A 26,837-nucleotide genomic window follows, 5' to 3' on the forward strand; every position below is an offset into this window, starting at 1 on the left:
TCCATCTTAAATTTTTCAACTTCCTCCGCTCTGCTGTTCATAGCTCCAGCTCGCAACAGTGTATGCACATTCTGAGTTTTCCAAGTCTCAATACCAAACTCATGTCCTTATTTCAAGGCCTGGTCTGTTTCTGTGAGGGCTGTCTGGTTTCATTCGTCAAGTTATATGTAATGGTTAAATTTTTTACAGGGCTGGGTTGTCAGCCTTGCCCAACTGCCAACCTGGAGGACTAGGGTATCACTTTGCATCTGTCTCTTCACCTTCGACCTGTCCCGTTTGGATGGCCCTACCAGTAGCTAAGCTACCACTGAAATAGGTGGCACATTATAGCCATAGTAGCTTATGCACCATTAAACTTCCATAACAACAACAACCGACATAGGTCTCAGCATCATTGGAGCATACAAACCCCACCACTGGAGTCCAATATGGCGGCCTTAGTGTCCGGACACGTTTTATCATGATCCTGATTTTTAATGGAATTTAGTAGTTTAAAATGTGCATATAGTTCAAAAAAGTGTTCAAGCTGAAAGAACTTATCAGAGGATTCCCTAGGTGAGACTATTTTTATATTCTGCTGGGAATTTAGTAAACTACCAGCATTTTTATCTGTGTCCTTTGTTGCCAGACCTACAATGGTCACCACGTGGCTGGCAGTAGGGCCATAGAGAGGCATTGATATAAAGCAGTGGCCATGTTGGTAGTTTGCACTTGACTGGGGAGGTTCCCAAACCGTATTAAAACCGAGCAGGAAGTTTGCTCCACCAAACTGTGCTGATAACTGCTGTATGTTATATCATGTGTGTATTAGCTGCTTTATGTGTACATTAAACCAGAAGCAATGAATTCAGTGACTCCCCCCTCCCCCCCACCATAAACTTTGCCTGGCTGACTGTGAACTCCTTACCTATGCATTCCATGGAATTAATAATGACACTATCGTCTCCAGCGCCCCAGGAAACTCCTATGGAGACAATTCTCCATGGTACATATTTAGAAAGTGAGAGAATAGCTACATGGCTACAAACCTATATGGAATGTGGGGCAAACAAAATGTCACAGCACGCCCCCACATATGCCCAAGCGCTGAGGAATACACCAAACGAGGCAGAGAAAACAAACAAAGTGGAAATCCAACAAAAGAAAGTACTATTGAAAACCCCGAACATCGTCATACTGAGACGCACCGGAGAAGAGAGACGCTCCAGTGAACATATAAAGCAAAAAAGTCATAAACAATCTCAAAGAGGACTTCGAAGACACTAGGATAAAGTCTATCCGGAAAACAGGAAGTCCTGGTATCGTAATTGAGACGGGAAAACAAGGAGGAAGCCGAGGGGATAATAACGAACCCCAAGATACCCTGGGACTCTGCAAAGTCACCACGTGGCTGTCACCATAGAGAGGCACTGATATATGTCGGTAATTTGCACTTGACTGGGGAGGTTCCCAAACCGTGTTAAAACCGAGCAGGAAGTTTGCTCCACCAAACTGTGCTGATAACTGTTATGTGTGTATTAACTGCTGTATGTGTATATTAAACCAGAAGCAATGAATTCAGTGACTCCCCCCCCCTTGCCATAAACTTTGCCTGGCTGACTGTGAACTCCGTACCTATGCATCCCACGGAATTACTAATGATGCCATCACCTCTGGCGCCCCAGGAAGCCCCTATGGGAAGTGATCCTGCTTTTCTGGGAGCATTTTCACACTACGCTGACCCCCCCCCACTAGTGACCGAGAGGGATAGCTCAAAACTTCAATAACCACCTGTGTGCCCCCAAATTCAACCACAGGTTTGTGGAGGATATCGTCTGACAGCATTTTCAGTGCCCTACCAGATCATCCCAACATACGCCCGATAAACCGAACTGTTGCAGTTATCCGGAATTCGCTAAATGGAAGGGAAAACAGGAAAAATTATGGAATCCTTGATGCAGTCACAAAGTGACGACCTCGACATTATTGACAAGACAGAAGAGAGGGAGGAAAACTGATTGGGGGTCCTCTCAAGCCAAGCGAAAACATTACAAGCAAGTGACCCGCTTCCAGACCGAGTCTAGAGAGCAGCCCGACCCCACAGCATCTCAAAAGGAAACAAACAATGATGACAAACAACAGGAACCACCCCTGAACCACACTCTTCCAGAGGGCACCGTCTATGAGAAAACACTCATTTTAAAAACGGCCCTTGAAAATATATTCAAAGAGAACCCTAACAGGGTCTCCTCCGGACTGAGGTCTCAAATTGTGACAATATTTCAAAATGGAGACAATTCTCCATGATACATACTTAGAAAGTGAGAGAATAGCTATACGACTACAAGCCTATATGGAATATGGGGCAAACAAAATGCCACAGCACGCCCCCCACATATGCCCAAGCGCTGAGGAATATACCAAACAAGACAGAGAAAACAAAAGAAAGTATTATTGAAAACCCCGAACATCGTCATACTGAGACCCACCGGAGAAGAGAGACCCCCCCAGTGAACAAATAAAGCAAAATGTCATAAACAATCTCAAAGAGGACTTCGAAGACACTAGGATAAAGTCTATCTGCAAAACAAGAAGTCCTGGTATTGTAATTGAGACGGAAAGCAAGGAGGAAGCTGAGGGGATAATAACAAACCCCAAGCTAAATGCCCTGGGACTCATGGCAGAGACCCCACAAAAGAAAGACCCATCAATAGTTATTTTCAATGTGGACCAAAATCTACAACCACAACAACTCACGGAAGAAATATATAGAAGAAACCTAAAAAGCCACCTACCGAATCAACAATGGGTGGCACTGCTGACCCCAAAATACATAACCCAGTCCAAAACAAATGGAGAATATAACTGGACAGTCGAACTGACTCCACCCGCCTGGCAGGTCCTAAAAAACCAAAGCAGGATTTTTATCGTGTGGAGCTGCCTCCGTTTTAGAGAGCATGTGATCATACCGACGTGCTTTAGATGTTGCAAATATGGCCACACCACTCACACCTGTGGCCACTGCTCAGAGAGGGGACATGATTTTAAGAACTGTCCCAACAAAACAAAAGCCTCAGAATGGATCACAACCATTCCATCCGAGACTCAACTGTCCCACCTACCTCAAGGTAAAAGACACCTACCTCAAGGTAAAAGACACCTACCAACAAAGAATCGATTATGGGAATACAACAAAAAATACAATTGCGGCGTACTAAAGATACACCAACTAAACGCCCACGGAGCTCGAGCGGTTGTTGAGCAGGTACGACTCTAAGCAGATGAGGATAATGCCAACATTATCATAGTCCTAGAACCGTATACCAATCGGAAACAAGTAAGGGAATACCTGCTGAACTATAAAATTGTTCAAAGCAACGAAGACACTCCCTGTAACTGTTATCTCTGGATTTCTAGTAAGAAATCCAGAGATAACAGTTACAAAGATACCACAACTTTGCACACCCTGGGCAGCCTGTGCCCACATAATATTCTCCATAGGCAGCTACTACATAATAGCCCTCTAGTGTAGGCCTGGAGTAGAAATCGACTTTGCCACAACATATCTACAATCAGTACAGACAACCCTGGCAGGGCATAAAATCTTGATTGGAGCAGATGTTTACTGCTGATCACCTGTCTGGCCTAGTGGAACCTCTGGACCGCAGGGGGACCTCAAACGAATGGAAACTAGAAGACTTCCTAGCAAATTCAATATTTACAGTCATAAACCAGCCATTCTGCCTCCCAACGTATTGTAACATGCTATGGGAAGAAACGATCAACATAACTTTAACATCCAGAAATATAGATACAAACTTAACCCACTGGACTGTACAAAACACGTGGACTACGTCTGACCACTGAACCAACACTTACAGCATACAAAGGAATCAGGCTAGAACAGTCGCCACAAAATACCTGTCAAAGAGATTCGCAATCGGGAAAGCAAATTGGGACGCCTATTGCAATTTCTTATCCACCCAAGGGAGACAGTACATGGAGGACTTGGACAGACGGGAGACTGAAGGCGAAAGGATAGACCCCAGGCAGTTCACACAAGATATAACCTGCATAATCAGCGGAAGCAGCCATGAAAAGGGGAAAACTTCAATGACGGGAGCCATGCCATGGTGGACCCCGGAGCTGCAAAGAATGAGAAGACAAGTACAGGATAAAAGAAAGCAGTATCAAAGGGCACGAAGAACATGGCCCTAGGCGGAAGTCGCGGAACTGAGACAACAATATAGACAGATCTGAAACTTTTATACAGAAACCATTAAGAAAAACAAGAAAACATCCTGGGAATGACTTGTCTAAGTAACGAATAATACTGAACCCTGGGGAGTGGTGTATAAAATCACCACAAACAAACTTCCTAGAGGCGAAGTGATGACCACAACAAAGACGGTGCAAGGAACACTCACTGTAACGTGGCAGGACCCAATAAAGAACATACTCAGCAATCTAATCCAAGACCCACCAGGCATACTAACAGAGGACCAGAAAGCCATCTGCCAAGCAAACGAAAAATATGAGACCCAACAACTAGAGCCCCTTTCACAGCCAACGAACTACAAGAAGTGGTATCACAAACCAGGAACAAAAAGTGCCCTGGTTCCGATCTCATCGAGCCAGAAATGGTCAAGAAAGCAGCGGAGGTTATGCCGGACCTCCTGCTCCGACTGTACAACACCTGTATCAAAGAGAGCCAGTTCCCCACCAGCTGGACGGCGGCCAATCTAAAACTGATCCTCAAAAATGGAAACAGACACCAGGAAAATCCCAATTCATATAGACCCATAGCCTTATTGTCGATACTCAGCAAGCTTTACGAAAGATTATTACATAAAAAGATCCACAACCACTATAATGAGGAAAACCTGAATTCATCCCAAGCAATGCGACTTCAAATCGGGATCTTCGACCATAGGTGCCGTCCAAGGCCTAATCACCAAAGCGATGCAGTGTACCAAGAACTATTTCCTGGTCATAGCCGTCGACTTTGCCTGGGCATTCGACACCCTCTGGTGTCCGAGCGTCTTTGGCAGGCCCAGAGCAGCGAGAACACGAAGCAGTTTGTACAGGAGCATCAAAAATTATCTCTCGGACAGAAACGCCCAAGTAATAACGCCCTACAAGAAGTTGACCTGGCCGGTCCGCAGGGGCTGCCCTCAGGGATCTGTTCTGGGGCTGCTCCTGTGGAACATAGTGTTTGACGAGTTCCTCACCATGGACCCGGGGGAGGTGGAGGCCCAGGCCTTCGCAGATGACCTCGTCCTGATGGTCGCAACGGATTCCAGACAGAACCTTGAAACGCTTGCGAACCAAGCCCTTGAAACCTTGCAGGACTGGGCAAAACTACACACCTTAATAATCTCGCCAACGAAGACAGACTCAGTACTACTCAGAGGGAGGTTAAACCTTAGAAGACCACCACAAATCAAGTTGGCAGGACAAACAATCAAACTGTCAACGCAAATTAAATATCTGGGACTGATCATCGATCATTAGCATTAGCATTAGTAGAGGCATTTGATGCAAGAAAGCAAGCTTATGCAGCATCAGCCAAAAAAATTAAAGTAAAATAAATAAATAAAAAATAACCACTTCCACTTCACTCCTCTGTTCGTTCGAAATACCTGTCCAGCCGAGCCTTAAACTTATTTAGGCTATCAACTTCCACGACAAGGGATGGAAGTCTGTTTCACCTACCAACACCCGCTGGCTAAAGGCAAATTTCCGCACATCTATCCTACATCTGTCTTTCCTCAATTTGAATTTATGCCCTCTCAGGTGATTATTCTGAGCAAGAGGAAGAATCCCATCAGCATTGAGCATGCTCAAACCATTCAAGGCTTTGTACACCTCTATCAGATCACCTCGCTGCTGCCTAGTCTCCAGACACTGTAATTCGCAAAACTTAAGCCTTTCTTCGTAAGAGCACCCCTTTGTTCCATTCACTAATCTTGTTGCCCTTCTCTGTACTCGTTCCAGCAGCTCAACATCCTTCTTGAAATGAGGTCTCCAGGCCTGTATACAGTACTCTAGGTGTGGACTGACCATTGCCTTATACAAGGGAATAATCACCTCCTTATCCCTGCTAGAAAAATTCCTATATATCATTGACAATACACCATGAGCTACTCTTGCAGCCCGTCTGCACTCTTCAGAGAACTTCATATCTGCCTGCACAACCACCCCAGGTCCCTTTCATTCTCTACCACTGTCGGTGTAGTACCACAGAGTTGATACGTTGCTCTGGGGTTGCTGTTTCCCATACGTTGTACTTTACATTTGTCAATGTTAAACTTCATTTGCCACCTCTCAGCCCATCTGCTCAACCTTTCCAGATCCTGTTGCAGCAGCATAGTGTCAGTAGTGTCCTTGACAACCCTGCCAACCTTCGTATCGTCTGCAAACTTGGACATTAAGCTTGACATACCATCATCAATATCATTTATAAATACAGAAAACAATAAAGGACCCAATACTGAACCCTGAGGGACTCCACTAATAACATTAGTCCACAATGAGCAGTGTCCATTGATTACCACTCTCTGTCTTCTCCCCCTCAACCACCCCTTTATCCATAGCAGCAATTTGCCTCCAATGCCACACTGCTCCAATTTGTGCAGCAGTCTTCCATGTGCAACAGTATCAAAAGCCTTTCTAAGATCCAAGTATATAATATCAAAGTTATTCCCTGCATCCAGTTCTTTTGTGACTGCATCATAGTATCCAATCAAATTGGTCAGGCAAGACTTACCCTTAACAAAACCATGCTGTGTCTGAGCTATAACTGAAGTCTTGTCTAGATGATCCTGCAGTGCTTCTTTAACCAGTGCCTCCAATAATTTTCCAGGAACAGAAGTTAAACTCACAGGTCTATAATTACTTGTGTCAGCCTTTGATCCTCCTTTGTGAATTGGGGTCACATTTGCACATTATCAGTCCATGGGTACCTCCCCTGAGTCCAAGAAAGCTCTCATAATTATGGCTAAGGGTTTGCTTACTTACTTTGCTGCCTCCTTTAATATAACTGGATAGATTCCATCCACCCCAGGTGCCTCGATAGCATCAGCAAATATTCTTGCATCCTTTCTGTTTAAGTGTATCCCATCTCTGTAGAAGCAGTCTCTCCTGTTAACAAGTACAGACCAGGCTGAAAAGCTGAAAAAAATTTTACCCCTTGAGCCTTGCACAATCTTTCCATTGCCGAATTGATCGACAGGGCTCTCATCATATACTCCCTCCTATCGTGTCTGGGCAGAATTGCAGACACTTTCAAATTCAACCCTAATTCACGGCTTTTTTTCATCAGTGACCTGTACTTGTTAAGTAATTCCGCCGGTCTCCTACTCTTAATATCATTAGTGCCAACGTGTACAACTATATCACCTTTTGTGCCCTTAAAAGATGATATCCGCTCTACAACGTCATCAACCTTTGCCCCTGGCAGACATACCCTGGTCCTGTTCCACCTATCCTTTTTACAAAGCATGTTTCCCGTTTCCCTGACAATAGAGTCACCAACAACCTAGTTCCTTTGGGACCAGCGCATTCTGCCTTGGGGTCCGCCGCTGTGTTGCGTGATGACCAAGTGCAAGCTCTGGCATTGGTGTGGGCAGCTGAGAGCTTGATGGGCCCCCCTCACTTAATCCTTCGAGGGCATCCACCCTGTCCTTCAAGCTCTCATATAGGCCCATAACAATGCTGAGTTGACGCCTGATTTCCTTACACTCCTTGCATCGCGCACATACAAAGACATCCCCCATGGCAGTATCACGTCCCATAGCTGACTGCTCCGCAAACATCAAGCAAATAGTGCATCTTAAAAGGCTGTGATTCAGAGGGCAACTGCCCCCCTCAGTTCTCCTCTGAGCCACAGCATTCCCATTAGCTTGAGCCTTTTGCTTTGCTGCTCTGGTTTGAGTTATGATTTCGATTTACTTTCAATAAAAATTTCAATTTCAGTACAAAATTAAATCCTAAACTTGTATCCCAACACAGTTATAACACTATATTTATGTTTCAGTAACGAGTGTTATCTACGAAATATTTGTTTCAGTAACGAGTGTTATCTACGAAATATTTGTTTCAGTAACGAGTGTTATCTACGAAATCCCTTTATATAACTTCCGTATCAAGTTATGTATTAATTATTTATTTTTACTAATTATTTATGTTACGTAACCTAAGTGGTTATATGTATAGTTAAAAGTACAATTTAATTGCCAATGAAGTTCGACAAGATTAATAGATTTTACTGATTAATTTTCGCGTAGCAATGGCAGCTATTTACGATCGGTAAAGACGTGGATTTGATACCCTTTTCGACACTAAGTAACACCTACAAAATTTCTATCTAAGTTACTTTAAACTTAAGTACCGCAAATAGGAATACAAAGCCACTCCAGAAAATAAGTTAATATGTTAATTTAAACTAATAAAGCAGAAAATAAATCAGAAAAAACTTCTCTGTTCCAAGAGCGGCAGAAAGGCATGTCCGCACAGGCAACCCTCGTCTTCAAAATCAGAACTTATTTAAACCACACGTAATTTAGCTAAAAGAGAAACTGCGGAAATACACATCGCTCATTGCCAGAGTTATACGCAGGGACTGGGGGCTAAACAGGAGAACCCTGTCCCTATATTATAAAGCCCTCTTTATCCCGATAATAACATATGGATCTCCCATATGGTACAAGAAAGCAGGAACAGCAGTGAATAAAAGGATACTGGACACGATCCAACGCAACATATTATTAACAATAACAAGAGCATATAACACAGTTAGATCTACTAGCCAAAAGAACCCGAACCACTTACAATGGTCTTACCATTGACATCACCAATAACAGGAAAAACGAGAAACAAAAAATAGTGGACAACCTCGTACAAATTTGGCAGAGAAGATGGACAGACATGGAAAAGGAGCGATAACAAAAAAATTTATTCCTCAAGTAACCAAACTGTATCCCAAGGCTCCCACATGGTTCTACCCATGCATAAACACTACTTTTCTACTCACTGGCCACGGGCCAACAAAGACAGACTCAGTACTACTCAGAGGGAGGTTAAACCTCCCTCTGAGTAGTACTGAGTCTGTCTTTGTTGGCGAGATTATTAAGGCAAACTAGAAACATGGCATCACGTTATGCCTCAGTGTGAAATATACGAAGACATCAGATATCAAATGATCACGAGAATTAAATACATCCCTAACACTCAGGAACACCATCTCCTGGATACACCAGAAGAATTTGCGGCCTTTAGTCGCTTTGCCCAGGATGTCTTCTCCAGAAGAAAACTACAAATAGCCATCCACCAAGGCCAACAGGAGTAATGAAACCAAATATGGACACCAAGGAATACGAGAAACTAAGGATGGGGATATCAACCAATGATTGATGACCATTGGAATATGCTACCCAAAGTTGAGAATGGAACGCCACCTGTTTAAGATAACAGAAAACCCACCTGATAGGGATGTAAATAAAAAAAAAGCTAGCACACAATCAAAGAAGGATGTTGAACCAAAGAAAGAGGAACACAAGAGTGGGGCTTGCCCCATGAGTGACAGTGAAGAGAAACAGACATGAGACAAAGGCCATATTGGAGACCTGAAGAGACACTCTAGTGAAAGTCCCACACATCAAAACCGCCATACGCCCAGCATTTGGCCTATTAAATTAAAGCGATAATACCCCCACGTCAACGCAAATAATAAAAATCACTTTATTTTATTTATTTATTTATTTTTTGGCCCTAGCCTTCGAAATCTCAGGAAACTAAGCGGCAGGATCTGCCAGAGTAAACTAAGTCTACTGAGTTCCTGGCCTGCCTCCACAGGGCGTAAGTGGGGCAATGTTGGATCCCAACAGGGATCCAGCGGCTAAATGGCCAGAAGAACAACGGTACACGACATTACACGATCCAAGATCCATACACTTTAGAATCTCTGGCATTTACAGTGCACTGTAATACACCACAACGTAAACTACGCGGAGATGGGGTGAACTCCTGGTGCCGTTTGACCCTAAAAACACTTACGCACTTACACAACCCACCACTGTGTCAAGGTAAAGATACCATTGTTTGGATTACTGAAAAGATTCTAAGATTGCAGAGTGGCTGCAGAACAGAAATCAGAGGGTTTGATCAATGGATATTCTCCAGATTGGTGTAAGAAGTGGAGTCCCCAAGGACTGGTTCTTGGGCCACTGATGTTTCTGATTTTTATAAATAGCATCGATGAAGGGCTAAAGGGTGCGATTTCAAAATTTGCAGGCAGTGTAAAGATTGGGAGAGTTGTTAACAATCAGTGCCAAGCAGTGCTCCTTCAGAATGACTTGAATAAGCTTCAAGAATGATCAGAAAACTGGCAGCTGTGTTTTAATGCAGAAAAATGCAGTCTTATACTTAGAGAATAGCAACCTCAAAGTAAATTATACACTTGATGGAATTAAATTAAAAACAGTGGAGGAAGAAAGGGAGCTAGGAATTTGATATAAACAGATATGAAATTTTTTGAGCAGTGTAATGTTACATTGGGGTTTCCAAGTGTCTGTTGCCTAGCATAGCTCGTATTGTGCAGAGCATTGAAGCGTCTGTCTAAGCAGTCAACAACCCTCGCTCCTAAGGTCACGGTGCCTAGCAATGGACTTACTGCTCCGTCCGCCTGTAAATGAGGCATTAAGCATAACTCTTTGTGATTGTGGGGAGGGCAAAATTGACATACGATATTACCTGTCTGATACTGAAACTGCTGATTCAGATCAGCGATCTGCATTTCCAAATTATTTAGGGTCATGTTGTTTACTGTTAATGTATCTAATGATTGTTGCAGGTCTTGTATTTGCTCTTGCATATAGGATATGTTTTAAACTGCTTTCCTGTTGATCCCAAACTTCATCATCCCTTGTGTGACTACTGATAACATGGAGTGGCGTATTCTTTGATTGTATTAATTCATCGTTATTCTCTTTCCTCCTAGCAATTTTGACTGCTTGTGAAAAAGTTAAAGGATTGTGCAAGAGCACTATTTTTCTAATCTTAACTGAGATATCCCTCAGAAATTGTGCCAACATTGCTTGATCAAGTATGGCTGATGCTTCAGGAGAATCCCCCTGCATCTTAAATGCTGCACTGGCCAAATTCTTCACTGATCACAGATTCCGTCGATCCTTGAATTGGAGTTGCTAATTGGTGGAGGCAAGTCACAATTGGTTCCCTTTTCTCAAATTGAGCCAAAAATGCATTCTTAAAGAAGCTGAAGTTCTTTTCTCCACGTAACTAGGGAGTTGCATGGAGAAAAGAGTCTCTGACTGGGAATATCGGAACGGACATATGCACAAGTACCACCTTTGAGGCGAAAGGAATCATACGGCAAATAATTTGGGCAACTGAGATGAGCAGTAGTTGAATCAACCGATAACTGAGATTCTGTCCGAAAAAGTACATGAGGTTTGGCAGACTGCAATTGGAAATGGACATCGTTGAGGTTAGTATTGAGACCACATATATTTGGGAAATGAAATAGGCAGTGTTTGGGAGGTTTAGATCTTTTTGCAGATAAGCTTACTCTATTAGTTTGACAATTCATGGTGTATTCAGTAGTAAGAAAAAGTGTGGGGGGGGGACATGCTGTATGAAGTAATGAAATTTTTGGATATGGCGTACACATGGTAAGAATATACCCAGATCCTTGACATAACGTGGCCTCGACAATGTCTCCCCCCCCCCGCATACACACTATTTAAACTCCCTCCAGCTACTATCTGGCAGAGTAGAGGTAGCAAGATTATACACACTGGCTGATCCGGAAACCTCATAAAGAGTTACCAATAGGTTCGGTCCAGTATACTAACTAGCGGCCGGCCTGCGAACACCGTTTTAGAGCTGTACCCTCGAAATGTAAGGAAGATTGGATCTCGCCATGGTGTTCATCATAACCTCAAAAGTCATCAGTCATACTGCATGATGGAAGAGATGGGGAGGGTTGACTGGAACTTAGCTCTGAAGACTAAACATGGGTTCCACCACTTCAAGCCTGCAATAAGTAAAGTGGTGGTATTGCACTGGTTGATGACTGGTTCTGCCACTTGTCTTGGAGCAGTGTTGTGTTTTTCACTCCAAGACCCTATCTATTATAGTCAGGTCATGGAGTGCCGCAAATAATGGCTCCTTTACTATAAGACTTGTGCTATGGTGGTTGTTGTTGTTGTTATTTGGTTTTTAGGAGCATTAGCAACTAAGGCCATATTGCTCTGGGGATATGCGGTGGTGATTCCCTGACCTTTCTGCATCCTCTGTATTTGGTGGTCACGGGCTCGAACCCCGGTCTAATCAAGAAGTGTGTGTTATGCTATGGATAATGTGTAGCAAGAGAACAGGTATGAGGCAAGGATACTCAAACAAAACATAATTTATTGTTACTACTATGTTAGAAATGTACATATAATATATTTATGGACAGATTGTCTTTTCCTCACACTACCATAAATAGAGATGATACTTTAGCAGGTGATATGGGTTTAGTGAATTGTTTATGACCTTTGTGTGGTCCTCCGGTAGTATCTTGCTCATACTCTAGTTGACGATCTTCATCTCACAGGAGTATACCTGTATACTCTTGACAATCTTCATCTCACAAGTTTATACAGGTATAAACATGTATACATAGGCACTGTACTAAAACCTTAAGTAACAATTGTGTAGTCACCTTAAGAGTAAAATAAGTAAAACTTACCAATATAATGAATGATTCGATCCAACAGTAACTGGAACAGCGACTGTATCACTTCTGTCCTAATACGTTCTATTGGAAACTTCAGCTAGGAAGTCTTTGGGCAGTGAGGTTTCTAAATAATGGCGGTTTTGTCTTCTTCAGTCTGAACGGGGTTTCTGCAGATTTCTTGGCAATTCCTCAATCAGTCTAGAACCTGGGCCAAAAGTAACATAAGAGCAAGCAAAAGCTAGCAAGCCCAAAGCTTTCGAAACTGGCAAGAGGGGCTCTAATCAAAAGCTCTGACAGCGAGTGTGTCCAAAAAAGTCTATTCTAAGAGAAGGCAGTTCAATCAACCCTCTCCTTTGTTATCACCTGAATATATATAGGACCCCCCCCCCCTATACACTTCCCATGCTCCCATTGGTCCAGAGCTTGTTTTAGTGGAGAAGTTAAATTTCCAGGGCTGATATCTGGGGACCAAAAACAGCAAAAAAAAAAAGGAGTTACATCAATATGAAAATGAAACTCATTTGTTTGGGGTGAGAGTTCCTGATTTCTGAACTTGGAAATCCAATTCCTGCAAAAGGGACTGCCTGACACGATCTACTCTGCAGTTATTAGATTCGGGTTACCCTTAAAGTCTGTTTTTAATTGCCATAACTACTTCTTATTCATAATCAAGCACCTTTATTATCTGTATTTTCCATCTATCATAATGATCAGAAACTGATCAAGTAATGGCCTCCTGTTGTACTATGACCCAGCTAATAGAGGTGGGATTGCATCATAATTACTGACCTTGCTTAATGTGGTGCCAGAGAGAGGCATGTGCTCTAGAAGGAAAGAAACACCGATAAGTGCAGTGTTGTGTTTCGTACTCCCTGGAAAGGGAAAAAGTATGGGGTAGCGTAAAGGCTGATATAAGGTGGAAATACCCCTATTTCCACAGTAAACAGGTGGCCAGGAAAGCCCATGGTGACCTATTATGATTTATTGAATATTATTCTGAAGAGTTAGGGAGGTGATAATCCCACTGTATAAGGCAATTGTAAACCCAACATTTGGAATTCTATGTCCAAGTACGAAGACCTCATCTGAAAAAAGGCATTGAGCAAAAATTCAGTGGCTGTTAGTTCATTGATTATCAGAACAGGTTTCCCTGCAGGTAGTTGAGGTTGACGGTTTGAAAAATTTAAGGATCATCTGGATAGTTGCCTGTATGTGGAGTGAAGTGCATAATTTGTATTTTCTTGTCTACTTTTTTTTTTTTTTTGGCTGGTGCAGCAAAAGCCTGTGTCTTCCTTGCATTATATGGCTAATACTAAACTCCTTGTGAAAGTTTTACATTTTGAGTGATTTATGTTTAGAGGCATTTCACATTGCAGTCCATATAGGCATATTATAATATTATTCTGATTGAGAAAGGTGGCATATTATAGCCTTTGTTGCTCTTGCACCATTAAACAACAAAAACAACATTGGAGCAATATCCTGAAAAAGGCCTCTGAGGTTGGGCAAATTCATATTTTAGCATAAATCAGCTCATACACCAACCATGAGAATAAGTATTTACTGTAACTAAAATATTTACAAATTAAAATAAAATAAAATAAATATTTACAAAAAAAAAAAAAACCTGCTATTATATTAAATTAAATTATATACATGTGAAAAACATTAAAACTGTGATAAAATCCTTAAGATAAAAGACACTAAAATAAACCGGATTAAAAACGATAAAAATCTTTGGAGCTTTCGGAAGCATCGGCTTCTTTCCTCAGCAGTAACAAAACTTCCTGTAGCACGTCCATATATAACAGGCTCACAGTACTTATACACGTGGTGCAGTCGGCGCATGGTTTGAACTGGAAGCAGAAATAGCTCGGGAATGTGTTAAGCAAAACCGTTCATTCGTACTTAGGATGATAGTTTCAAACAGAGGATGCATACGCATACTTCTGTCCCTATTCATAGTATTGTGGTCGGATGAACAGATTCATAGGCTCTCGAACATTTTTGGGTGAAGCAGCATCAAATCTCCCCAGAGGATGCAGTTATTGTGGATCGAGTGCATGGGTTCTGGAACCGTAAATGGCTCGAGATCATACGAATCTGTTCATCCGACCACAATATTATGAATAGGGACAGAGGTATGCGTATGCATCCTCTGTTTGAAACTATCATCCTAAGTACGGATGAACGGTTTTGCTTAACACATTCCCTAGCTATTTCCGCTTCCAGTTCAGACTATGCGCCAACTGCACCACGTGTATAAGAACCGTGAGCCTGTTATATATGGACGTGCTGTGCTGCAGGAAGTTTTGTTACTGCTGAGGACGGAAGCCGATGCTTCTGAAAGCTCCAGAGATTTTTATCGCTTTTAATCCGGTTTATCTTAAGGATTTTATCACAGTTTTAATGTTTTTCACATGTATATAATTTAATTTAATATAATAGCAGTTTTTTTTTTTTTTTGTAAATATTTATTTTATTTTATTTTAATTTGTAAATATTTTAGTTACAGTAAATACTTATTCTCATAGTTGGTGTATGAGCTGATTTATGCTAACACATTGGAGCAACTTTTGTTGGAATTTAGTGTTGAAGGTTCTCAGGGAAATTTTTGTGCGAAATTTAGTTTTGCTTTACAGTTGAGCAGATTAGACTGCCCCCACACCAAAAGTCTAATCAAAAAGTTTGGTGAATGATCCTATAATTTTTGAATATATAATAGTAACTAAAATATTGTGAGCAGGGCTTACAATGACATATTTTGAGCATGCACACACCAGGTTTTAACTTATTATTCTATATGCCAGTCTAGTGGAAAACTGCATTGAGTGAATGTTTGTTTTTCTCATTTGTCAGGTGTAAATAAAAGACAAAACTTAAACAATGTGTGAAAAAATATTTGCATACTTGAAAAGCTTTCCTGTCATGCTACACCCACCTTATTTTCCTGATTTGGCTGTTTCCAACATTAAAAGAAGACATGAAAGAAAAATGATTTGAATCAGTTCAAGGAATTCATTCAGAAATGACGGACTTCCTAAAAAAATTTGCAAATGAATTCCAAAAATGTTTGGATTAGTGGCAGGCTTGATGGAACAAGTGTATGGTTACAGATTAAGATTATATTGAATAATATTAACAATGTAAACATTTATCATTGAATAAAATTTTTCAAATCTTGTATTCTGCTATATATATATATATATATATATATATATATATCAAATCATCTTGTATTCTACTCTATTTAAAACCTTTCTAGGTACGCTTTTAAGTTTTTTATTTTCAAGTTTATAAATTGATACAAATACAGTTTTCTTCTATGATTACTTTGCATGTTTTCCAGATGGAAATATACAAAATGAAATGCAAATTTCATTGTTAAGTAGTTTTTATCAAATGTATGCAAGTTTCAAGGTCTGTTCAATAAAATAGTTTAGCTATTGATATTTTCAAGCCATTTGTAAATTGTATAAAATTTTCACTGTTTCTCTTTCAAGATCTGTGAAATTAATGAAAGTCCAGTGTTCCTGAAACTGAATCCTCTGGGAAGGCATACAGAGGTAATATCCATTTGATATCTATCTATACATTAAAAATGTTTTCCTCCTAGTGATATTTATTCAAGCTAATGGGAGAACAGCACAAGGCAATTATGTCACTACAAATGCAATTAATTATTAACAACTGCCTCCATAACGTTCACCAACCTCGTGCATGTGATTCTCTATCTAACATTTGATGTTCCATTGTAATGTTTTTTGTATATTAATGAATATTGTATACTGTATTTGTAAATACTGTGGTTTCGTATTTTGTAAATATTTTAAATATTTATATAGTTAGTAAATATTTCAGTTAAATATTTTAGTCCTGCTCTTTCGGATTGAACAATATTCCTCATGTATTATGGAACCTGAAGCAAAAGGCCTTTTGTAAGCAAATCAATATTACATAGTGATATTGGTAAATAATTACATAGTGATATTCGCAGGTAAATAATTACATAGTGATATTGGCTGAAGACCAGGATTGTATACACTGGTACGTAGTTCAATGAAAGCGAGGAAGACGGTGATAATTGACAGGTGAAGGCATCTCCCTTTTCTGATTGTTTTGTGTCATCGAGGAAGGGGTCTTAGCTTAGCTTAGGTAGGGTGTTTATTCCTCCATCCCGCTGTTTTAAAATGGGAAAATGAGTTCCCGATTTAAAAACAGCAGCGAGGAAAGCAGTGGCATCTGCCAATCACTGCTTTGTTCCTGTCTGTTTTCCAAAATATGGGAGTCACAACTTGTCAATCACTGCTTTCCCGCTGTTTTGCTTGCCACCATGTAGGAGGGTGTACACCGTTCTGGAGTTTTACTGCAATATTTATTTGACCTTGAGAATGCCGCGCATTACTTGGATATTAAGCCTGATATACCATCATCAATATCATTTATAAATACAGAAAACAACAATGAACCCTGAGGGACTCCGCTAATAACATTAGTCCACAATGAGCAGTGTCTATTGATTACCACTCTCTGTCTTCTCCCACTCAACTATCCCTTTATCCATAGCAGCAATTTGCCTCCAATGCCACACTTCTCCAATTTGTGCAGCAGTCTTCCATGTGCAACAGTATCAAAAGCCAAAGCCAACAGTATCTAAGCTCCAAATATATGATATCAAAGTTATTCCCTGCATCCAGTTGCTTTGTGACCTCATCATAGTATCCAATCAAATTAGTCAGACAAGACTTCCCCTTAACAAACCCATGCTATAACTGAAGAGATATAACTGAAGTCTAGTCTAGATGATCCTGCAATGCATCTTTAACCAGTGCCTGCATTAATTTTATCTGGAACCGAAGTTAAACTAATAGGTCTATAATTACTTGTGTTGCCCTTTGATCCTCCTTTGTGAATTGGGGTCACATTTGCACATCTCCAGTCCATGAGTACCTCCCCTGAGTCCAAGGAAGCTCTCATGATTATGGCTAAGGGGTTTTTTTTTTTTTTTAATGAAAACCCCAAACACGAAAGGTATCAAAACCTATAGTACTTAGTACCATGCATGGGTTGAAGGAGAAGGGGCGGGGGGATGCCTAGAGACTAAACATGGGTTTTACCACTTTGCTTACTTCCTTTGCTGCCTCCTTTAATATAACTGGATAGATCCCATCCACCCTAGGTGCCTTTCTTATATTTATCTTCAACAATTTCTCCTCCACTTTCCTCTCAGTTATTACAAAATCATTTAGCTCACTGCCAGAGTTTAGTTCACCTCTGGCATTCCCCTCCCTGAATAACTCCTCATGTGTGAATGTAGATGCAAAATACTCATTTGGTTTGTTAGCCACCTGAGCAAGATCATCAACAGTTGAACCATCAATATCTGGTGGACCAATCTGATTCATCCCCTTCCTTCTAGAGTTTACATAAGTAAAGAACTCTTTGCTGTTTTTCTTTGCATCCTTTGCCAAAGATTACTCATAATCTGACTTTGCCTGCCTAACCTCCTCTGTGACTTTGTTACAGACCATCTTATATCCATCGTAGGCTTCTATGTCACTCATTAATTTATATGTATCTCATGCATTTTTTTCCTCTGCCACACGTCTCATTAGTTCATCTGACGTCCATTTAGGCATAAACCTTGAACAATATTTTTTACTTGGTATGTAAAGCCTAGTATCTTCCAAGATTAATTTTTTGAATGCTTCCCATTTTGAATTTGCTGTTGGTAACATCATCAGTTGGTCCCACTGTATAGAATTTAAATTCTGTCTTAGACCTCCGTAGTCGCCTTTACGAAAGCAAAAATCCTTCCCTTTACCCTTGATGATAGTTACCTCTTTGATTAAATCCCACTTCAGCACACTGTGATCACTGCCACCTAGTGGTTCTTCTATCTGCTGATTCTTAATGCATGAAGAATTACTACTGATAATCAGATCAAGAGTATTACTCCCTCTAGTTGCCTCCCGAAAATGCTGATGTAGAAAACAGTCATCCAATAAATCCACAAAAGCCTTGCTAGTGTGTGAGTGACCAACCCACAAATTCCAGTCAGTATCTGGGAAATTAAAATCCCCCATTATAAGACACTCTGATTTACTGGCCCACTCTATTTCCCTGTACAGTTTTTTTATTATACTCATTGGAGTCATTAGGCCTATAACACACTCCTACTCTCAATTTTGATTTCACAGTGCTTATGTCACAACAAACTGACTCCACTGCACTGTCCAGCGATGTTGACTGGCTGCACTTCCTTGGATTTTATGTGTTTCTTAACTAACAGCATAACCAACCTCCCTTCCTATCCTGTCTTATCAACAATTGATGCAAGCTTCAAGAGATTGACAACAATGGAGGACGGTATCTAAATAGGACTGAAGACGTCCCAAACGGAAGAGTAGAATGATGATGTAATTCTAAATAGATTGCATTATGTTTACATATTTCATTTTTACGTGTGGTTACTTTTTATTAAACAAGCTTTATTTTTATAGCTTGTTTCTTTACTTGTTCGCCATTTTCATATTATTATATTTTTCTGTTTTTTTCACATACAAATTCTGTTTTCTTCACATACAAATTCTGTTTTCTTTTCTGGCTCAGGTTTTGACTGCAGGCTTTACCTTCCCCTATTAATTACTTTGGTTATTCTTGTCACAAGTGGCATTTTATTTTTTTCTGGTATCTGCCAGACGCACGTCTGCCAATACTTCGGTCATGCTTAGATTACCCTTTCTTTTATTTTATATTTCTTTTTCTTTCTTTCCTTATTATGCATATGATTTCTTATAATGCCTGTCTTATTTTGCAAATATTAAATTTCTCTTAATTACTCTGAATTCTTACTACCGTGGTCACATCTTCAGTACCTCTGCATAACAGTTGACTGGTTGAAATTTCATTTTTCAGCCCAAAATGTATAACATACGATTTCAGCCCCTAAATTTAGTATCTATAAATATTTAATGTTGTCCTTTTTACATAATGATATTACCGAAACTGATGGTCCTATCACATATAATATTTTAAAACTAATCTTCCAGTTTGATTCCCTAACCGTCAAAGTGTAGAAGATTCATTTCTTTGGTCTCTAAAGTATATTATCTTACAATATTTATTTCAGATGTCTTCCGTATATATTTTATTTCATATTTTACTAAGATGCATTTAGGGCTAAAGCCTCAAGTTGTGAGAAAATTTAGACTATATATATATATATATATTAAGTGCAGTAGCATCATTAATACACAGCCATTTCTGAATAAACAGAATATTTATAAGGCGGCATCATTTTAAGTTATATCTCATATTGTGAATACCTTCATGAGTTGCCATGATATTGCACTACTTCGAATAAGTAATGCTTCACTTAAGGAGAAGACTGATGTTACTTATTCTCAGATACCACCACCCAGACGGCACCGTTTCAGGGCTATTTTGTATTTGTGTGGGATAATAACTCGACTATCGAGTTGTCCCTATTAGACTTAGAAAAGCAAAAAGGTAGAGGGAAAGTAATAGTAGGAGTGGAAGAGGAAAAGAAACGGTGTAGAAGAATGAAAGGGACAGTAACTCCTTCAACTCACACCACTCAAAAACTCATAAACTCCTCGAATAGGCAACGCTTCCCCAGTGGAGAAGGCTGTTGTTACCTATTCTTGGAAACTTCGGACATCATCAGGCTCCCCCTGGTGCCGTTTCAGGACTTTTTGGCCCTTCTTTGGTGGGTGGGTGGGTGGGTGGGTGGGTAGTGGGTGGGTAGGTACCCGAGTGATGCAATGATAGCAAAACAGTTATGAAGTATAACTCCACAATATGAGAGATGCCTGATGGTGTATGATGTATTTAGACTAAGATGCATTTAGGGCTAAAGCCTCAAGCTGCGAGCAAATTTAGACTATGTATATATTAAGTGCAATAGCATCATTAATACACAGCCATTTCTGAATAAACAGAATATTTATAAGGTGGCATCGTTTTAAGTTATATCTCATTGTGAATACCTTCACAACGAGTTGCCATGATATTGCACTACTTTGAATAAGTAACGCTTCACCTAAGGAGAAGACTAATGTTACTTATTCTCAGAGCGCCTCCGTAGCCAGGTGGGAAGGAGCAGCAGTGCGTAGCACACGCTTCTTGATTAGACCGGGGTTCGAGCCCGTCACCACCAAATACGGAGGATGCGGAAAGGTCAGGAATGACCACCGCATATTCACGGAGCAATATGGCCTTAGTTGCTAATGCTCCTAAAAACCAAATAACAACAACAACAACTTATTCTCAGATAGGTACCATCACCCAGACAGCACCGTTTCAGGCCAAATAGCCCTGAAACGGTGCAATGTATTCACAATATGAGATATAACTTAAAACGATGCTGCCTTATAAATATTCTGTTTATTCAGAAATGGCTGTGTATTAATGATGCTATTGCACTTAATATATACATAGTTCATATTTTACTTTAATACCTTTCTTTTCTGGAAGTTTCTTAACATATTTGCTGCTGCTTATATTTGGGAGGGCACATTCAACGTGCCATAATTTTTTGAATGTGGAGAAGCAAATCCTTTAATAACCACCTAAAAATAATGCTTGAAAAGTAAAAGTCTAAATGGGAACACTTATTTCTGGACTAAGCTGTAAATCAGAATTAATCTCAAAATTTTATCAAAGGGTCATCTCAATACAAAGAACAAATTAAAAGAGCCAAGCCTATAAACAAAAGCCAAACATTTATGCAAATAGTTCAGTTGGTGTGCTGATATCAAGCAGTTGTCAATTTCATTTACTTTTACTTTTACAATACTTGTTTACTGACCACTTAAGAATGACTGCATATATGTCACTTGCTGTTCAACACATATATGCATTATGCCACCTTTCTCTGGTGCTATTTAGCGGCCGACCAGGCTAGCCGAGTGGGTAAAGTACCTGCCCGGCAACCCAAAGGTCGCGGGTTCGATTCCCGCCTCGGGCTTGGATCAAAGTACTGCAAAAACCTTGGGAGGTGCAATATGGCCACAGAAGCCGATGCGCCAACAACTACCAAAATCAAAAGCTATTTAGCATTAGTAGAGGCATTTTATGCAAGAAAGCAAGCTTATGCAGCATCAGCCAAAAAAAAATAAATAAATAAAAAATAACCACTTCCACTTCACCCCTCTGTTCATTCGAAATACCTGTCCAGCTGAGCCTTAAATTTATTTAGGCTATCAACTTCCACGACAAGGGATGGAAGTCTATTCCACCAACCAACCAACCACCCGCTGGCTAAAGGCAAATTTCCTCACGTCTATCCTACATCTGTCTTTTCTCAATTTGAATTTATACCCTCTCAGGTGATTATTCTGAGCAAGAGGAAGAATCCCATCAGCATTGAGCATGCTCAAACCATTCAAGGCTTAATACACCTCTATCAGATCACCTCGCTGGTGCCTAGTCCCCAGACACTATAATTTGCAAAACTTAAGTCTTTCTTCGTAAGAAGAAAGACTTAAGTTTTGCAAATTACCACTCTCTGTCTACTCCCCTCAACCACCCCCTTTGTTCCATTCACTAATTGCCCTTCTCTGTATTCGTTCCAGCATCTCTACATCCTTCTTGAAATGAGGCCTCCAGTCCTGTATACAGCACTCTAGGTGTGGCCTGACCATTGCCTTATACAAGGGAATAATCACCTCCTTATCTCTGCTAGAAAAATTCCTATATATCATTGACAATACACCATGATCTTGCAGCCCGTCTGCACTGTCAGAAAACTTCATATCTGCCTGCACAACCACCCCCAGGTCCCTTTCATTCGTGGCGCCTCCGTAGCCAGGTGGGAAGGAGCAGCAGTGCGTAGCACACGCTTCTTGATTAGACCTGTGTTCGAGCCCGTCACCACCAAATACGGAGGATGCGGAAAGGTCAAGGGAATGACCACCGCATATTCCCGGAGCAATATGGCCTTAGTTGTTAATGCTCCTAAAAACCAAATAACAAACAAACAAACAAACAAACCCTTTCATTCTCTACCACTGTCAGTGTAGTACCACAGATTTGATACGTTGCTCTGGGGTTGCTGTTTCCCACGTGTAGTACTTTACATTTGTGAATGTTAAACTTCATTTGCCACCTCTCAGCCCATCTGCTCAACCTTTCCAAATCCTGTTGCAGTAGCATAGTGTCAGTAGTGTCCTTGACAATCCTGCCAACCTTCGTATCATCTGCAAACTTGGACTTTAAGCTTGATATACCATCATCAATATCATTTATAAATACAGAAAACAATAATGGACCCAATACTGAACCCTGAGGGACTCCACTAATAACATTAGTCCATGATGAGCAGTGTCCATTGATTACCAATCTCTGTCTACTCCCCCCCTCAACCACCCCTTTATCCAGAGCAGCAGTTTGCCTCCAATGCCACACTGCTCCAATTTGTGCAGCAGTCTTCCATGTGCATCAAAAGCCTTTCTAAGATCCACGTATATAATATCAAAGTTATTCCTTGCATCCAGTTCTTTTGTGACTGCATCATAGTATCCAATCAAATTGGTCAGGCAAGACTTCCCCTTAACAAAACCATGCTGTGTCTGAGCTATAACTGAAGTCTTGTCTAGATGATCCTGCAGTGCTTCTTTAACCAGTGCCTCCATTAATTTTCCAGGAACAGAAGTTAAACTAACAGGTCTATAATTACTTGTGTCAGCCTTTGATCCTCCTTTGTGAATTGGGGTCACATTTGCACATCTCCAATCCATGGGTATTTCCCCTGAGTCCAAGGAAGCTCTCATAATTATGGCTAAGGGTTTGCTTACTTCCTTTGCTGCCTCCTTTAATATAACTGGATAGATCCCATCCACCCCAGGTGCCTTTCTTGTATTTATCTTCAACAATTTCTCCTCTACTTTACTCTCAGTTATTACAAGATTCTCTAGCTTACTGCCAGAGTTGAATACACCTCTGGCATTCCCCTTGCTGAATAACTCCTCATGTGTGAATGTCGATGCAAAATATTCATTCAGTTTGTTAGCTACCTGAGCAGGATCATCAACAGTTGACCCATCGATATCAAGTGGACCAATCTGATTCATCCCCTTCCTTCTAGAGTTTACATAAGTAAAGAACTCTTTGCTGTTTTTCTTTGCATCCCTTGCCAAAGATTTCTTGTAATCTGCCTTCGCCTGCCTAACCTCCTTTGTAACTTGGTTACAGATCAACTTGTATCTATCATAGGCTTCTGTGTCACGTGTTAATTTGTATGTATCCCATACATTTTTTTTTCTCTGCCATATGTCTCATTAGTTCATCTGACATCCACTTCAGGCCTAAACCTTGAACAATATTTCTTAGTTGATATGTAAAGCCTAGTAGCTTCCAAGATAAGTTCTTTGAATGCTTCCCATTTTGAATTTGCTGTTGGTAATCATCAGTTGGTCCCACTGTATAGAATTTAAATACTGTCTCAGTCCATCATAGTCACCTTTACGAAAGCAATAACCCTTCCCTTTACCCCTAATGGTAGTTACCCCTTTGAGTAAATCCCACTTCAGCACACTGTGATCACTGCCACCTAGTGGTTCATTTACCTGCAGATTCTTAATGCATGAAGAATCACTACTGATAATCAAATCAAGAGTATTACTCCTCTAGTTGCCTCCCGAACATGCTGATGTGGAAAACAGTCATCCAATAAATCCACAAAAGCCTTGCTAGTGTGTAAGTGACCAGCCCCCAAATTCCAGTCAATATCTGGGAAATTAAAATCCCCCATTATAAGACTCTCTGATTTACTGGCCTGGCCCACTCTATTTCCCTGTACAGTTTCCTATTATACTCATCAGAGTCATTAGGCCTATAGCACACTCCTACTCTCAATTTTGATCTCCCAATGCTTATGTCACACCAAACTGACTCGACACTGCACTGTCCAGCAATGTCGACTGGCTTCACTTCCTTGGATTTTATGTATTTCTTAACTAATAGCATAACCCCTCCTCCCTTCCTGTCCTTTCTGTAGACATTGTACTCCCCAAATTCCAGTTCTGCATTCCTTATATCTGTGTGACACCACGTCTCTGAAATCCCCACAATATCTGCCTTTGATGTGTTGAGCAATACCTCAAATTCATCAAATTTATTTACTAAACTCCTAGCATTGGTGTACACGCAAGTATACATGCACCTGTTCTTTTTCTTAGCTACCCTAACACAACCTATGTGTTTATTTGTACCCCAATGATTCCCAGTAGTCTCTGAAATATCCTGCATCTTATTTTCCAGGCTACGGCTCATTCCAATAGAAGCAGTGCAAGAATCACTTTCACCTCTGCCAGTGGCTACTGTTAATCTATTATTCCTTGTATCCCCCCAATCTAGCAGTTTTCCGATCCACCTAACACTGCCTCGATAGCATCAGCAAACATTCTTGCACCCTTTCTATTTAAATGTATCCCATCCCTGTAGAAGCAGTCTCTCCTGTTAACAAGTACAGACCAGGCTGAAAAAAATTCTACCCCTTGAGCCTTGCACAATCTTTCCAGGGCCGAATTGATCGACAGGGCTCTCATCATATACTCCCTCCTATTGTGTCTGGGCAGAATTGCAGACACTTTCAAATTCAACCCTAATTCACACCTTTTTTTCAACAGTGACCTGTACTTGTTAAGTAATTTGACACTTACATGCATCAGAGGCAGTGGATAGTTAATTTCTAGGCAATCCACAATCCCCAATTTTAACGTACCTCAAGTTTTGTGTTTTAACGTAACTTATACTCATCTAGACTTTATTACAAATATTTTCTTGAAGTTATTTACTCTGAGGCAGGTACACTGGTGTTTCACTGAACTGTAACCTATTCTCTTCCACCTGAACCATGTAAATTATACTGTAATTGTTTTAACTATCTAGCTTTATCTTGCCTTTTGTAACTACTTAATATTAAATTCTGATCCCTACCTTCATTATCAGGAAAAAAAGCAATCGGTATATACATATAAGTTGGCTATTGCTGATTTAGACATTTTCTTTATTTTGTACGCTAGATTTGTATACAAATCTAGTATAGATCTGAATTGAAGCTTACAAGGAGTAAGCTTCATTGTAATGTATTTTGATGTATAGACCCTACAGTGTTAAAAACAAGGTATATAATGCCCTACAGTGTTTCTAGCATTTGATTTTGGGTGTTGGATTATTTTTGCTGTCTGGCAAATGAACCTGCCCACTGTATGGTACTTATTATTATGTGTTGTGAAGGGACCTAGATTGTTTTCTTATCTTGTTCTGATCCATCAACATGTTGGGTGTGCATGCCTTTTATATCCTGCATTGAACTGGTACTGCCAGCTACCTGCCATGTGACCTGAAATTAACTAATGTCTCCCAGCATTGTGGGTTGCTAATACATATTGGAGGATAATGTATTTTAAAAGTATCTTCAGAAATTCTGCGACATATATTATAGTCCAAGATAAGCTAAAAAAATTCACATTTAAACTCGTGCCCAATTGTGAAAGGTTATGGAGCTATAGCTGTTTGAATTTAAAAAAAATGACAATAAACAAATAGCTGTGGAGTTTGGAATGGTAGCAAATAAAAAAATAATGAGCAGACACTTTCCTTGTAAACTTCTTATTCATAATATAGCCCTGTCCACTTATTCTTATTTATTTTATTAACTTATTATTTTTTTTTTAGTACTTTTTACATTTAGAATGCCATGGTGCTGCAATGATTCAGAATCAGATGTATTTATCAGTTTTTTTCCTGACAATAGAATTCCTTTCAGAAATTTTTGCAGTTATATTTGAATTATTGATGAAGGTGAAAATAGTTAAAGATTCTAGGATAGAAATTGAATTGTTCTACGACAAGCTAAGCAACACTTTAAAGTCGCTGAGGAAGCACGAATTATGGTCATCCTTGGTGATTTTAATGCCAAAATCGGTCAAAGAAAGCTACAAAACATAGTCGGAGAACATGGCTTGGGGACATGGAATGAATGAGGCAACAGACTCGTCCAGTTCTGCCAAGAAGAAAAATTTAGCATTGCCAACACTTGGTTTAAACTACCACCTCGACGACTATACACCTGGACCTCACCACAAGA

At 40.3% G+C, this 26,837-nt stretch overlaps 1 protein-coding gene across 2 annotated transcripts in view; it reads left to right on the forward strand.

Annotated features, from left to right (window-relative positions):
- CSN6 (COP9 signalosome subunit 6) overlaps window positions 1–26,837 on the forward strand; it is a 256,482-nt gene that overhangs the window by 93,056 nt on the left and 136,589 nt on the right. For both annotated transcript variants that reach the window (XM_090381728.1, XM_090381726.1), the window contains exon 4: window positions 16,225–16,287. In XM_090381728.1, the coding sequence (XP_090237854.1) occupies window positions 16,225–16,287 (63 nt within the window). The remainder of the gene's footprint in view (window positions 1–16,224; window positions 16,288–26,837) is intronic.

This window comes from Mastigoproctus giganteus, chromosome 9 (assembly GCF_048544385.1).
Source record: "Mastigoproctus giganteus isolate SK-2022 chromosome 9, ASM4854438v1, whole genome shotgun sequence".
NCBI lineage: Eukaryota > Metazoa > Arthropoda > Arachnida > Uropygi > Thelyphonidae > Mastigoproctus > Mastigoproctus giganteus.